The sequence below is a fragment of the Chiloscyllium punctatum genome, chromosome 23, assembly GCF_047496795.1.
Source record: "Chiloscyllium punctatum isolate Juve2018m chromosome 23, sChiPun1.3, whole genome shotgun sequence".
Classification (NCBI taxonomy): Eukaryota; Metazoa; Chordata; class Chondrichthyes; order Orectolobiformes; family Hemiscylliidae; genus Chiloscyllium; species Chiloscyllium punctatum.
Genome location: NC_092761.1, coordinates 84,639,227 through 84,654,758, shown reverse-complemented (window position 1 = coordinate 84,654,758; position 15,532 = coordinate 84,639,227). Strand labels below are relative to the sequence as shown.

The following is a 15,532-nucleotide window of genomic DNA, read 5'->3' as shown; positions in this document are numbered from 1 at the left end:
TTTTTTGTTAAATGTGTTATCAGATCATCCCAAATTGTGTTTGTACAGTGTAACATCGTTAGTGTTTTTCTTTTCTGTAGTAAACTTTTATATTAATTTGGTAAAAGTACACTTCGTGTGAGCTTTCCCACAGCAGGGTATTTCACCTGATTCAGCAATGTGTGTGTTATCTTCAGTCGCATAAGGAGCTGTGCACTGAAGTTATAGATTTGAAGAATACAAGAAACATTTACTACAACAAACTATTAAGTACAAATATTATATTTCTCAGGCACATAAATGCCTGAGCTAATATTAAGCTCTTACTTTATGACACAGAAGCATGCTTCCAATAGAGTATGATGTATCAAGTGATTGGAATCAAGATGGAGCATGACATTTTTATCTTCAGGCCGCATGCTGTTGTGCATTGGTGATTATCATCAGAGTCGAGAGTGTGGTGCTGGAAAAGCACAGCAGGTCAGGCAACATCTGAGGAGCAGGAGAATTGACGGTTCAGGCATAAACCCCTGATGAAAGGCTTATGCCCGAAACGTTGGTTCTCCTGCTCCTCGGTTGCTGTCTGACCTGCTGTGCTTTTCCAGCACCACATTCTCGACTCTGATCTCCAGCACTTGCAGTCCTCACTTTCTCCTGATATCATCAGCTTGTCTCTTAACTCCTTATAAGCCATGGTCTTTTTCCTAGGAGTCCAAACCTAGAGGGCAAAGGTTTAACTTGAGAGGTGAAAGAGTTAAAAGGGACCTAAGGGGCAATGTTTCCATACAGAGGGTGGTGTGTGTATGGAATAAGCTGCCAGAGGAAGTGGTGGAGGCTGGTACAATTACAACATTTAAAAGGCATCTGGTTGGGTGTATGAATAGAAAGGGTTTAGAGAAATGGGCCAAATGCTGGCAAATGGAACGAGATCAGTTTAGGATATCTGGTCAGCATGAATGAGTTGAACCAAAGGGTCTGTTTCCTGTACAACTCTATGACTCAATTGAACGTGTGACATAGGACACAAGTAGTCTTTTCTGAATATGTTCTGTAACAAAATCCATGATCTATCAGGTTCCACTCTAGAATCATAGAATCCCCATGGCTTGGAAGAAGACCATTCAGCCCATCGAGTCCACACTGACACTCCGAAGAGCATCCACCCAGACCCAAACCCTTACCCTATCCCTGTAACCCTGCATTTCCCCATGACCATTCCATCTAGCCTGCATATCTCTGAACACTAAAGGTAATTTGCCATGCCCAGTCCACCTAAACTGCACATCTTTGGACTGCTGAAAGAAACTGAGCACATGGGGAAAGTGTCCAAACTCCACACAGACAGTCAACAGAGAGTGGATCTTACTTCTTCAAATGTACTATCAGCGAGGATCAGAACAATGTCAAAAATAAAATATTGAGGGAATTGAATAATTACATGAAGAGGAAAATAACTGTGTGGTTTTGGGGATAGAGCAAGGGGTCTAGGTCAGTTCTGGCCTAGGCAGAATGGCCTCCTTCTTACACTGTATTACTCCGTGAATAATAAGTGCCTTGTTATTTATCTTCTTCCCACCAGAGCTCAACTTACCCATATTCTGCAGCAGATTAAGAACTCACGTGGAACAATTGCTGGCCTTTCTGTGGATGAACTAATACACCAAGTGGCCGCCCAGCTGACTGAAGTAAAGCAGGTACCCTTTAGGGCAGGAGTCAAGTATTGAAACTGAACATGCTTGGCCCATCAGTAGGAATTCTTGTGGTGCAGTGGTAGTGTCCCTACCTCTGAACCAGTAGACCTGGGTTCAAGTCCCACTTGCTGCCAGAGGTATGTAATAGCATCTCTGAACAAATTGATTGGAAGATAAATGGTCAGTTTCTGAGTGAGAAAGTTAACATTTTCTTACTGTTCCACTCACCAGGAAAAGCCTTCTCCTTCATTTTTAAAACATTTTTTAAGGAATAAATTTTCTGTATTAGAAATGCCGTAGGTATAGAGTTTGGAAACTGCTGTTTATGGAACTTAGTAAGCTCCAACTGTGGTGGAAGTGAATGTGTGTTGTATAGTAATCTGTCTCCTAGACAGTGTGGTGATACTGTGTAAAAGACATCTGAACAAATATGGGTAATAAGTATCGAGCGTGGGATCCACATCCCACAAATTAAAATTCAAATAAAATTTGAACCATTTTATCAAGCTGATACATTGAGAAAGTACAAAAAAGAGCATAAAAATGTTAAAGCCATATCAATTAATTTCATCTTGCACTGAGATTGAGTGTCGTGCTACTGAAGTTTTTAGTATTGCGCTGATCAGGACAGATACAAGAATACCAATTTTTAAAGGGAACAACAATTTATCCTCCATGAGTAAAAGGGTGCTGATTGGTTGGTAAGTGGATTCTGATTGGCCAAGTCATCACCTTGGAGAATGCAAGCAGGAAATAGTTATCCTCCCTAAACGTTTCTTTAAATTTGAAAAAGGCAAGTCGACTCCAATTAGTAAAGGTGTTGGGCATGGGGTAAGTATGATAGAATCAGACAGTACAGAAGAAGCCTTTTGGCCCATTGATCTGTACCACCCTAAAAACAGTGCTGCCTTCTCGAGTCCCACTTCTCCACACTAGGCCCATAACCTTAAATGGAATGGCATTTCAAGTACTCATCCAAGTACTTTTCAAAGATTTTAAGATTTCCTCCACCCCCCCACCCCCCCCCCCCCCAAAATCCCACCCCAGGGGCTGTGCATTCCTGATCCCCACCACCCTCTGCCTGAAAAAGTGTTTCCTCCAATCCCCTCTATCAGGAAACAGTAGTTCCCCCAAGCAGTTGTTTAATGGGAAAAAAATAGTGAGAATATCTATGCAAATTCAAAGACTTGTCAATGGCTTTCTTTCTTATTTTCAATAGCAAGGAAATATTAATAACATTGAAGTGACATTAAAACCTGTAAAATAGTTATCCTGCTTAAAAAGCTTGTGGACATCTGTTTACACATCAAATCTTACTAAGATTGGATGACTTTTCTTCCAAGAATACAGAATATAGTAATGACAAGTACAAATGAGGAGACAAGATATGCTTGTAAATGTCCTTCCTGTTTCCGTACATAAGACCATATGTAGTTTTAGCAAGTGTATGTAGGTGATGTTGTGACCCTGATTGATCATCTTAAATTGGTTGGTCGTGTAATTCTTGGCACACGTGTGTTATGGACCAGACCATAGCCCCTCAAAATATATTAAGAAGACAGCCTCGACTAACTTTTCCTTATTTTAAAGGTAAGTGTAAGGTGATGCGTTCCAGTTGCAATTCAGTTGGTCAAACTGCTTGGTTTTAAGCAAAACACAATTTATGTTTACATTCCGCCACTGCTCCCACTCCTACTGTGGGAAAAAACCACCACTGGCCACTACCGGTAAGTAATTAAAAAAATCTCCCTTACCTTAGCTGTAGCCTTTCTGGTTTGCCTTACCTCCACTGCGGCTCCCACTCAAAAATGGTCTGAGGAGAGCCAGGAGGGGGCACGAAAAAGACTTGGCAGGAAGGCTTAGGGAGAATCCAAAGGCATTTTACACGTATGTGAGGAATAAGAGAATGATCAAAGAAAGAGTAGGGCCGATCAGGGATAGCATAGGGAACTTGTGTATGGAGTCTGAGGAGGTAGGGGAAGCCCTAAATGAGTTTTTTGCTTCTGTCTTTACTAAAGAAAAGGACCTTGTAGTGAATGAAACCTTTGAAGAGCAGGTGTGCATGCTGGAACGGATAGAGATAGAGGAAGCTGATGTGCTGAAAATTTTGATAAACATTAAGATTGACAAGTCGCCAGGCCCGGACCAGATTTGTCCTTGGCTGCTTTGGGAAGCGAGAAATGGGATTGCTTCGCCGCTTGCGAAGATATTTGCATCCTCGCTCTCCACTGGAGTCGTACCTGAGGACTGGAGAGAGGCAAATGTAATTCCTCTCTTCAAGAAAGGAAATAGGGAAATCCCCGGCAATTACAGACCAGTCAGTCTCACGTCTATCGTCTGCAAGGTGTTAGAAAAGATTCTGAGGGATAGGATTTATGACCATCTGGAAGAACATGGCTTGATTAAATGCAGTCAGCACAGCTTTGTGAGGGGCAGGTCATGCCTCACAAATCTTATTGAGTTCTTTGAGGATGTTACTAGACAAGTTGATGAGGGCCGAGCATTGGATGTGGTGTATATGGACTTCAGCAAGGCATTTGATAAGGTTCCCCATGGTAGGCTCGTTCAGAAGGTCAGGAGGAATGGGATACAGGGAAATTTAGCTGTCTGGATACAGAATTGGCTGGTCGACAGAAGACAGTGAGTGGTAGTGGAAGGAAAGTATTCTGCCTGGAAGTCAGTGGTGAGTGGTGTTCCACAGGGCTTTGTTCTTGGGACTCTACTCTTTGTAATTTTTATTAATGACTTGGATGAGGAAATTGAAGGATGGGTTAGCAAGTTTGCAGACGACACAAAGGTTGGAGGTGTCGTTGACAGTATAGAGGACTGTAGTAGGCTGCAGCGTGACATTGACAGGATGCAGAGATGGGCTGAGAGGTGGCAGATGGAGTTCAACCTGGATAAATGCGAAATGATGCATTTTGGGAGGTCGAACTTGAAAGTTGAGTACAGGATTAAAGACAGGATTCTTGGCAGTGTGGAGGAACAGCGGGATCTTGGTGTGCAGGTGCGTAGATCCCTTAAAATTGACACCCAGATGGACAGGGTTGTTTAGAAAGCATACGGTGTTTTGGCTTTCATTAACAGGGGAATTGAGTTTAAGAGCCGTGAGATCTTGTTGCAGCTCTATAAAACATTGGTTAGACCGCACTTGGAATATTGTGTCCAGCTCTGGTCGCCCTATTATAGGAAAGATGTGGATGCTTTGGAGAGGGTTCAGAGGAGGTTTACAGCAAGGCGTTTGATAAGGTTCCCCACAGTAGGCTATTATACAAAATGTGGAGGAATGGGATTTTTGGGAGACATAGCAGTTTGGATCAGTAATTGGCTTGCTGAAAGAAAACAGAGGGTTGTAGTTGATGGAACATGTTCATCTTGGTGTCCAGTTACTAGCGGCGTACCGCAAGGGTTGGTGTTGGGTCCACTGCTGTTCGTCATTTTTATAAATGACCTGGATGAGGGCTTAGAAGGGTGGGTTAGTAAATTTGCGGATGGCACCAAGGTCGGTGGAGTTGTGGATAGTGACAAAGGATGTAATAGGTTGCAGAGAGACATCGATAGGATGCAAAGCTGGGCTGAGAGGTGGCAAATGGACAAGTGTAAGGTGATACACTTTGGACGGTGTAATCGGAATGCAAAGTAATGGTAAGATTCTTGGGTGTGCAGATGAGCAGAGAGATCTCAGTGTCCATGTACACAGATCCCTGAAAGTTGCCACCCAGATTGACCAGGTTGTTAAGAAGGCATACAGTGTTTTGGCCTTTATTAATAGAAGGATTGAGTTCTGGAATCAGGTTGTTATGCTGCAGCTGTACAAAGCACTGGTACGGCCACACTTGGAGTATTGTGTACAGTTCTGTTGACCGCATTATAAGAAGGATGTGGAAGCTTTGGAAAGGGTGCAGAGGAGATTTACTAGGATGTTGGCTGGTATGCAGGGAATGTCTTACGAGGAAAGGCTGAGGGACTTGAGGCTGTTCTCGTTCGAGAGAAGAAGGTTGAGAGGTGACTTAATAACACCATATGAGTTAAACAGAGGGTTAGATAGGGTGGACGGGGAGAGCCTTTTTCCAAGTATGGGGACGGTAAACATGAGGGGACACAACTTTAAAGTGAGGGGAAATAGGTATAAGACAGATGTCAGAGGTAGTTTCTTTACTCAGAGTAGTAAGGGTATGGAATGCTTTGCCTGCAACGGTAGTAGATTCGCCAAGTTTAAGTACATTTAAGTCATCATTGGACAGGCATGTGGACGTAAATGGAATAGTGTAGGTGGGATGGGCTTCAGATTAGTTTGACAGGGCGGCACAACATCGAGGGCTGAAGGGCCTGTACTGCACTGTAATGTTCTATGTACCAGGATGCTGCCTGGAATGGAGGGCTTATCTTACGAAGAGAGGTTGACTGAGCTAGGACATTTTTCATTGGAGAAAAGGAAGAAAGAAAGGGGACCTAATTGAGGTGTACAAGATGATGAGAGGCATAGATAGAGTTGATAGCCAGAGACTTTTTCCCAGGGCAGAAATTGTTAACACGAGGGGTCATAGTTTTAAGCTGTTTGGCGGAAAGTATAGAGGGGATGTTAGAGGCGGGTTCTTTACGCAGAGAGTTGTGAGAGCATGGAATGCGTTGCCAGCAGCAGTTGTGGAAGCGAGGTCATTGGGGATAATTAAGAGACTGCTGGACATGCATATGGTCACAGAAATTTGAGGGTTCATACATTAGGTTTACCTTACATGAGGATCAATGGTCGGCACATCATCGTGGGCTGAAGGGCTTGTTCTGTGCTGTACTGTTCTATGTTCTATTATAGTTAAAATACAGACAAAATAAAAATTAAAAGAAAATAACTGGCTTAACTGTAACTCTATCGAAATGCTTAACAAAATAATCGATTTATTAACTGCTACTAATTAACTCTTCCAATATAGTAACATCCCATAAACACGCCCTTGGCAAAGGCAGGTTCAGTAAAATGGATTGGCTTACGTGTAATTCCAGCAGCAGTTTTTAGCTGGAACAGAGCGAGAATTGAGAGCTTCTGTTTCCAGTTGCAAGATCATAGATACTGCTGAAAACTAAAACTAAAGTCCTGCTTCTGTGGGAGCTTGAGCCCACCCATTCAAGCTGCTTACTTTGTTGACTTTGAGAAAACCACTCCACAACTCTGACTCATATTTTCTTTGCAAAGAAAAAGGACTAAAAGCACCTCTTAACACCATAGTATCGTCACATTTGGTATTATTCAGTGACTTGTATTGTTCAATGTCAATTTAAGATCTATATTTTCCTAATCCCTCTGGACAGGCTGAGCCAGTGCACCTACTGCGAAATCCTACCACTTTGCCTGGACCCTTCCCACCAGCAACTTCTCAGGCCACCTGTTACCTGACCCAGCTGAAAGGTAGAACTGGAGCTCAACCCTCATACCAGGAGAGTCCAGTCGTGGTTAGTAACTTCCCTCACCTTCAGTGGGATTTTACTTTTGCTCTTCTTTTCTTTTGCGTTTTATACAAAGTCACTAGTCCAAGAGATTTCAGGTAGGATTTCTGCAGAGTCAGGACTTTTTGAAAGTAAAATGCAGGACCGAGCTTTAGAAATTGTGCCCTTATTTCTTATTATGTGCTGTTCTGGAATCCCCATCTTAGGAGGCATGTGATAGCACCAGAGAGGGGGTGGTGGGAGAAGTGGCTTACCGGGATGTTGCCTGGTCTGGAGAATCTTGGTTATGAAGAGAAATTGGATAGACTGGGGTTGTTTTCTTTAGAGCTAAGGAGACTGAGGGGGACATGATTAAGATGTATAACATTATAAGAGGTACAGATAGAAAGGAATATATTCACTGCTGCCTCACAGCACCTTGAACCCAGGATCGATTCCACCCTCAGGCAACTGTCTGTGTGGAGTTTGTACATTTTCTCTGTGTCTGTGTGGGTTTCCTCTAGGTGCTCCAGTTTCCTTCCACAGTCCAAAGACATGCAGGTTAAGTAGATTGGCCAAGCTAAATTGTCCATCGTGTCCAGGGATATGCAGGCTGGGTGGGTTAGCCATGGGAAATCAGGGTTACAGGGATAGGGAATGGTGGAGTGGGTCTGGATGCGATTCTCTTCAGAGGGTAGTTGTGGACTTGAAGGGCTGAATAGCCTGCTTCCACATAGTAGGGATTCTGTTTATGTTTATCATTTCTTTCATACTCGTTTTGATGAAGTGAATAAACACTAAGATGTGTAAAAATAAACTTGCACCTGAATAGGTCTAAAACGTTTACATCTGGTTTCATAAATCAGTCTATGATTTGTAATTGACAATATCTCTTACAACTGAAGGAACAGTGAGCTCCAGAATCTTACTTTGTTGGCATTTATTATTCATCCACAAATGCCCTTTAACTGAGAGATTTTCTTGTCCACACCAGAGGGCAGCTGACAGTCAACCACATTGCTGTGGATCTGGAGTCACGTGTGGGTCAGAGTTGGTAAGAATGGAGATAATAATCAGAGATAGCTGAGATGGACACCATTTCTGAGCTTGGCTTGATATTCCCAGATTTGTTAACTGAATTCAAATTCCACAAGTTGCTGTCATGGTATTTGAACCCATGTCCCTAAATCATTAGCCTGGGTTACTATACAGTGAAATTACCATTGCAGCAACACCTCCCCACACTTGGAAGATAAAGGAACAATTTGATTAAAGGTTTCAGGACTTCAAGAGGAACAAAAATAGAATTGGTGGTGTTAACGAGGTCTAAGAATTAGAATCTGACTTTTCAAACCTGAAATTGGACACCTGTCTGTGGTGGAAATGTGAATTCTCTTCTGCAAATGGCAATTGATGCCAGTCAGTAGTTCATTTTAATTCTGCGATTGGCCAACAGAAATCTGTCAACAGTATTAATGGATACGGTGGTCGAGAAGTATGGCCTGAAAAAGCACAGTAGGTCAGGCAGCATCTCAGCCTTTTCCAGCACCACACGTTTCGACTCTGATCTCCAGCATTTGCAGTCCTCACTCTCTCTTAGTCGATATGGGGCTAAAGTGGGTTAGTTTACAGATCAGCCAGTGATTTAATTGAATGGTGGAAAATGTTTGAGATAAGTTGCCTTCTGTTCACTTGAACCAAAACTTGAAGATTTCACTCATAAATTTTATGACATAACGTTATCAAATTGGCTCATCTTCAATGTAAATACCAAGCCCCAGTGAGGCAACCCTGTATCAGCACTAACTGGTCTCCTTTTTCAACGGTAGGTTTCGGGCAGTCCCCGGCTTTGTTTGATGTGTCAGAAAGTTGTGCTTGTCAACGAAGTCCAGCCAATGACCTGTTCACATATTGTCCACCGAGAGGTGAGTGTCTCACCTTTTACCATTAATCAATAGACCCTTTGTGTGTGCACACATTGTTGTGTGGATAACATTTTTATGCTGATGACTGTAGAAATTTGAGGTTGTTTTTAGGGTGTGGACTGGGCACTGAGGGGCAGAATTGCTCACATGCACTTACTTAGTTGCAACATAAGTTATCGGTTGCAAACGTAAATTGTTCCATGTTTCACTTACTTCTCTTCACCTTCCCAAATGTCTGAATCAGTTAACTGCATGTGAGAGCCATTATTAAGAATGGGCTTATTTAGTCGGACAGTCCCTCTGGAGGTTTGTGAGGAGATCCCTATCCATAACTTCCCAAAAGCACCCAGGATAAGCTGTCACTTGATAAGACCATAAGACATAGGAGTGGAAGTAAGGCCATTCGGCCCATCGAGTCCACTCCGCCATTCAATCATGGCTGATGCGCATTTCAGCTCCACTTGCCAGCGTTCTCCCCGTAGCCCTTAATTCCTCTAGACAACAAGAACCTATCAATCTCGGCCTTGAAGACATTTAGCGTCCCGGCTTCCACTGCATTCCGTGGCAATGAATTCCACAGGCCCACCACTCTCTGGCTGAAGAAATGTCTCCGCATTTCCGTTCTGAAATGACCCCCTCTAATTCTAAGGCTGTGTCCACGGGTCCTAGTCTCCTCGCCTAACAGAAACAATTTTCTAGCATCCACCTTTTCAAAGCCATGTATTATTTTGTACGTCTCTATTAGATCTCCCCTTAATCTTCTAAACTCCAACGAATACAATCCCAGTATCCTCAGCCGTTCCTCATATGCTAGACCTGTCATTCCAGGGATCATCCGTGTGAATCTCCGCTGGACAAGTTCCAGTGCCAGTATGTCCTTCTTGATGTGGCTTTGAGTTCCACAGACCCTAGTTTCCAGATAAAATCTTCTGATAGATACAGTTCACTGATCTTGGGGAAGGAGATGGCAGCTGGTAAAATAACCGAAGGTTTCCAAAGAGGCAGATTTCCTTTTCTGCATTGCAACCATATCCCAAGTGGCTTCAAGTAAAGTTTGCATGTTTCGCAGGGTAGTTAGATTCGCCATAGAACATGTATCCACATTCTCAACTCCCAGTGCTTTGGCTCTTCTAATAATGGTCCACTTTTAACAATGTGTTTATGGGATGTGGGTGTTGCTGGCTAGACCAACATTTATTGTCCATCCCCATTTACCTAAGAGTCAAGCAGATTGCTGTGTATTTGGAGTCTCAGGTAAGAATGTCAGATTTCCTTCCCTAAAGGAATTAGTAATCAGATGGATTTTAATGATAATTGACAGTGGCTACTTGGTCACTATTAGATTGGCTTTTTATTCCAGACTCTTTTTAAAAAGTTGTTTTATGTCTGACTGGAGCTGTTTTGCCTGCAGCCTTGGAGTTTGGATCATCTAAGTGATAGAGAAAGTGCATGACTTGTGGTGCACCTTATTCCGATCCCCTCCTGTAGTTAGGCAGCTGATGGCAGTAAGTTGAAACAAACAAAGTGCTGGAGAAACTCAGCAGGTCTGGTAGCTTCTGTGGAGAGAGAAACAGAGTTAATGTTTCGAGCCCACATTGACTCTTCTTCAGAACTGGAGGTGTCACTAGCTTGTCACTTTCCACGCGTTGAAGTCAAATGAATTCAAACCGCTGTTCAGATTTATTTTTGCAGGGAATGAAAGTCATTATGAAATGAATAGATAAATTTTTTTTAACCAATAATCTGAATCCGTTCAGGCAGATTTTAACTTGATATGTGTCACTTTCAGGAAGGACACTTGGATGTTTCCTGCAGTTCCTGTTTTAATTTTTAAAGAATGTCAAACCTCCAACAAGGAAAGATTACTTGATTCCTCTTTTCCTTTCTTCTATTATGGGACATGGGTGTCACTGGCAAGGCCACATTTGTGGCCTACCTGAATTGGTCTTGAACTGACTATCTTCCTCGGTCAGAGAGCATTGCCATGCCAGGTAAAGATGGCAAATTTCCTTCCCTGAATGGCAGTAGTGAAATTTTTTAATGACAAGAAGTGATAGTGCTGTGGCCATCATCATCAAGCACATTCACTTTATACGCCAAATTTATTGTTTGAATTTAACTTCAACCAAATGTTATGTTGGGACCTGAACCCACATCCCTTGTATGTTAACTAGCCTCTGGATTACTAGTACATTGATATTAACACTACACTATTTTCCTGTCACTTTCATCTAAAGGTAATTAAGCTGCTTAATGTAGTTCTGACAAAGAGACATACCAAATTCGAAGCATAAACTCCATGTCTCTCTCCACAGATGCTGCCACACCTGTTGAATCTCTCCAGCAATCACAGTATTTTGTCTTTTTATTGTTATGTGTTTCATGCTGTTGCCTTGTTTATCAAGAGATCCCCTCTGTAAATTCCTTTCTGCTTTTATATTTTTTTCTAGTGCATCAAATTCTGGTCGCAATCTAACAAAAACAGTAGCTGTCCTTTCTGCCCCACACCAAGGTAATACCTCAAGCAGGATAGCAGGTGGTGGGGACGTCCTCGTCATTCTGACATTATTCTTCAAACGTCACGCCCTCTGACACTACCAAACTTCTGACTGCCACGTGAACTTCTCATATTTGGGAAAAGACCCAGGCCTCAAAGTAGGCAGATGATAAATCACGAATGTGTTGGATCAAACTAGATTGTCACTGGTGTACTAAGAATATTGGGACGAATATTCTGCAGGTGTGCATGTTTTCTATTTTTTGGGAGCCAAGTTTAGTATGAGTGTCTCTCTCTCTGAAGAATAAATGTGGGGAAGTATGTCTTGTTGTTTATGGTCATGTTATCAATGCAGCAAACCTGGTTGTTTATCAGCATGGAGTTCTGACTGGAAAGGTCAGTTCACAAGGTCTCCCTGGATATGTCTCTTGGAAGGACAGAGCTGAATTATGAGATATAAGCAAAATATAAACTTGGAAAAAAAACCTGCATTGCTCCCGAAACTTGTCTCTGAGGGGCTGGTTTTTTGACAGCTAACAACTTCAAGAAATATGGCTGGGACTATAAAGATAAAAATGAGCAAGAAGTTGGTAGTTTATTGTTCAATCTAGTTGTACAAATGTTATAACTATATCAAGATTGAAGAAGAGTATGATATTTGCTTTCCTTCTCAATTGCAAACACCTGAGGGATTGATCAATTGATCAATTGAGAGATCATATGTGACCCATGTTTTTGTGTGATCCTAAAGTGTTGAGTTCTATTCAACTCTTGAGTGAATCACAGACTATCCAATATTGTCTTTGTTCAGTCCCTCGTTCCCTTATTTATTTTTGCAAACTCCCCCAAGTCCCACCTGGAATGCTAAATTTAGCAAACTTTAGTTCCCCACATGTGGAGATGAAATGTTCTGCTCTGTATAACTCTGTAACATAGTCAGTGCTTCTTTTGGTAAACCATGAAATGTAGCTCATCTGAAGTGCTGTTTGTGGACTCACTTGTTCGAGTGAAAGAAGAACTTGCCTTTTGCATCACCTGGCGAGATACGTGGGTTAAGCTTCAGTTTTTTTTTTAGAGTTTAACTTTCAACAAATAAGTATGCTGACAAACTGTGAATCCTGCTTTGTATCTCCCTAGAGCCAAAGGTAAACTGTGTGCAGCTTTATAATTCTCTTTCATGTAATAAGCCATTATTCTCTTTCATGTAACAGCCAATTTATTCTTCGCTATCCTTGCAGAGAAACCAGAACGACAGCAAACACTTTATCCACCACTATCTGGTGGGCAGCAAGTGCTGTCTTAGCCAAAGGCACCCACATCCAATGAGTTGATCTAAATAAAACACGGCTAATGTCACAAATAATTGTTTCAGATCTCAGTCCCTTTCTTCTGCATTTTTTTTTAAGGAAAAGGTAATTGTAAGGAATTGGGTTATAGTTGTCAATTAGCACTTTACAGAGTTGCAATGTAGTGCTTTGGCTGAATTGTACCAGTGTTTCCTGTTAAGCAATCAGTATTTAAACTGCTTCAACCTCTTGTAGTAGCCTCCTTTAATTTCTATCAACAGCACTGCTTCTCTTCTGAAGTTGCCCAATAGGCACTGTGAATCGTAGGGAGAAGAATAAAGCACTTCAATGGGCCCCTGCCTCTAGCTCTTGAACTGCATATTCTAATTTTGTGTCTTATCCCTTCCCCTTCTATGCATTATAATCCTGAAACTGGTATAGTGCATTAAATTTATTTATCTTTTTCTCTGCAGCTTAAAATCTTTAAAGGAAATGGGGATAAAGCAGGTACAGACTATTGAGTTGGATGATCAGCTATGATCATACTGGGTTTAGTGCAGGACTGAAGGGCTGAATGGCCTACTTTTTTTTGTACATTTCTGCTTCCAGCAGTGAGACCAGCAGAACATAGCAAAGCACAGGAACAGGCTGTTTGTCACACCAGATCTGCACTAACCATGTTGCCATTCTAAATTAATCCCATCAACCTGCACACGGCCCCTCTACTCTCTACTTGTTTGTGTGTCTGTCTAAATACCTCTTTAATGTTGCTTTTTTATATGCTTCCACCACCTCCCTTGGCATCATATTTCCAGTTTGAGAGTTTTCTGAGTGAGGTTGAAGATCAGCAACCACTGTTCTAGATGATGCTGTTTGACAGTTCAGACAACCTCTCTGTTTGCTTTTGACACTCCGGTGTAAGTTAAAGACAGTTTGCTAAACATTACACATAAGAATGGCTTCTATATTCCAAATACTCATCCCTTAATAAACCTAGTTGAGGATTTAAGTTTTGTCGTGTCCATGAAGAATAATTCTGGACTCATTCATCTTTCCAAAAGGAATTTCCCACAACCTGTTGTATACCTTCTCCAGCTTTGTTTGTTTTTGTTGTGGCTAATTGCCATTTCCTTCTCCCTGAAAGGGGTTAACTTATTGAGGTGGAGAGGGTTCAGAAGAGATTTACCAGGGTGATGCTGGGTCTGGAAGGTTTGAGATACAAAGAAAGGCTGGATAGGCTAGGACATTGTTCACCGCAGCATAGGAGGCTGAGAGGCAACCTGATAGAAGTTTATAAACTAATGAGTGGTGGAGATAGAGTTGACCCTGGTTGTCTTTTTCCTAGGATGGGAAATATCAAGACCAGGGGAGTGCGTTTTTAAGGTGAGAGGAGAGAGATTTGAAAAAGAAAGAGGGGCACTTTTTTTTTTGCACAGAGGGTGGTTCGCGCGTGGAATGAATGTCTGTCTGAGGAAGTGGTGGATGTGGGTACAATTACAACATTTAAAACACATTTGGATAGATACACGAATAGGAAAGGTTTGGAGGGATATGGGCCAGGAGCAGGTAGGTGAGACTGGTTTAGTTTGGGATTATGTTCGGCATGGACTGGTTGGGCCGAAGAGTCTGTTTTCGTGCTGGATGACTCTGAGTCCCATTGGTGACCGGGGTGGGGAGCAGAATCCGATCAATCAGGACATTCATTGGATGGCGGAGCAGGCTCGAGGGGCTGAATGGTCACTTCCTGTTCCTAATTTGTGCACGCACCCTGAAGCAAGTGTTCGTTTAGTTTTTCCTTATGTGATAGTCAGTGTAAATTTTACACTCTGTGGTGTTGGAGGGCATAGGCCCCATTGTTTCAGCCAGCACAAGATCATCGAATCATAGTTAGGATTCCCAAACTGATCCCATTTTACACTGTACTCCACAAAAACAGGATTTTCTTTCTGCTCTCTTCCGAAACTACAATTCCATAAACTAGAGGTTCTGGTTATAGGACAGAGTGTCCTATTACTTTGTCTCTGGGCAGGGCGAGGGTTTCATTTCTAAGTGGTCATGATTTAGAGATGCCGGTGTTGGACTGGGGTGTACAAAGTTAAAAATCACACAACACCAGGTTATAGTCCAACAGGTTTAATTGGAAGCACATTAGCTTTCGGAGCGACGTTCCTTCATGGATAACCACCTGACGAAGGAGTGGCGCTCTGAAAGCTAGTGTGCTTCCAATTAAACCTGTTGGACTATAACCTGGTGTTGTTGATTTTTAAATTTCTAAGTGGAGCTGTCTTTGAAATTCAAATTTAAAATCACAGCATTTCAAACACTGAACAAGGATCTCAACAAGCATCAATCAGTGAACTTTCCTAAGATTCTCGAATACATTGATTTTCTTTGTTGGTTGCTGCTTTGAGCAGTCTGCAGCTCAGGTCAGACAGGGACAGGTTAGCTGAATTGGTTTATTGCTCTGCTGTTTTTTTTCTCTCTAACTTCCTCCTTCCTTTTCATCCAACTTCAGGGTCAGCTAGCTCAGTTGGCTGAACACCTTTGTGAAGTGGGGAGATGCCAACAAGTGTGGGTTCCGTTTCCACACTGGCTGACATCAGCATGTAGGTCCCACCTTCTCAACCTCACCCCTTGCCTGAGCTTTGGTAAGCCTCCGGTTCAACTCACCAGCAGTTGGTTCTGTCTGATGAGTGTGTGTCTGTGGCAACTTTGCCCTCACAGCTCTGACCC

General features: G+C 42.3%; 1 protein-coding gene across 1 annotated transcript in view; it reads left to right on the top strand.

Annotated features, from left to right (window-relative positions):
• Positions 1–12,876, top strand: part of rnf214 (ring finger protein 214) — a 67,347-nt gene extending 54,471 nt beyond the window's left edge. Inside the window, exons 15-18 of the mRNA XM_072593339.1 lie at positions 1,559–1,673; positions 6,978–7,118; positions 8,921–9,016; positions 11,467–12,876. Of these exons, the coding sequence (XP_072449440.1) occupies positions 1,559–1,673; positions 6,978–7,118; positions 8,921–9,016; positions 11,467–11,532 (418 nt within the window). The 3' untranslated portion in view covers positions 11,533–12,876. The remainder of the gene's footprint in view (positions 1–1,558; positions 1,674–6,977; positions 7,119–8,920; positions 9,017–11,466) is intronic.
• Positions 12,877–15,532: the final 2,656 nt, after the last annotated feature.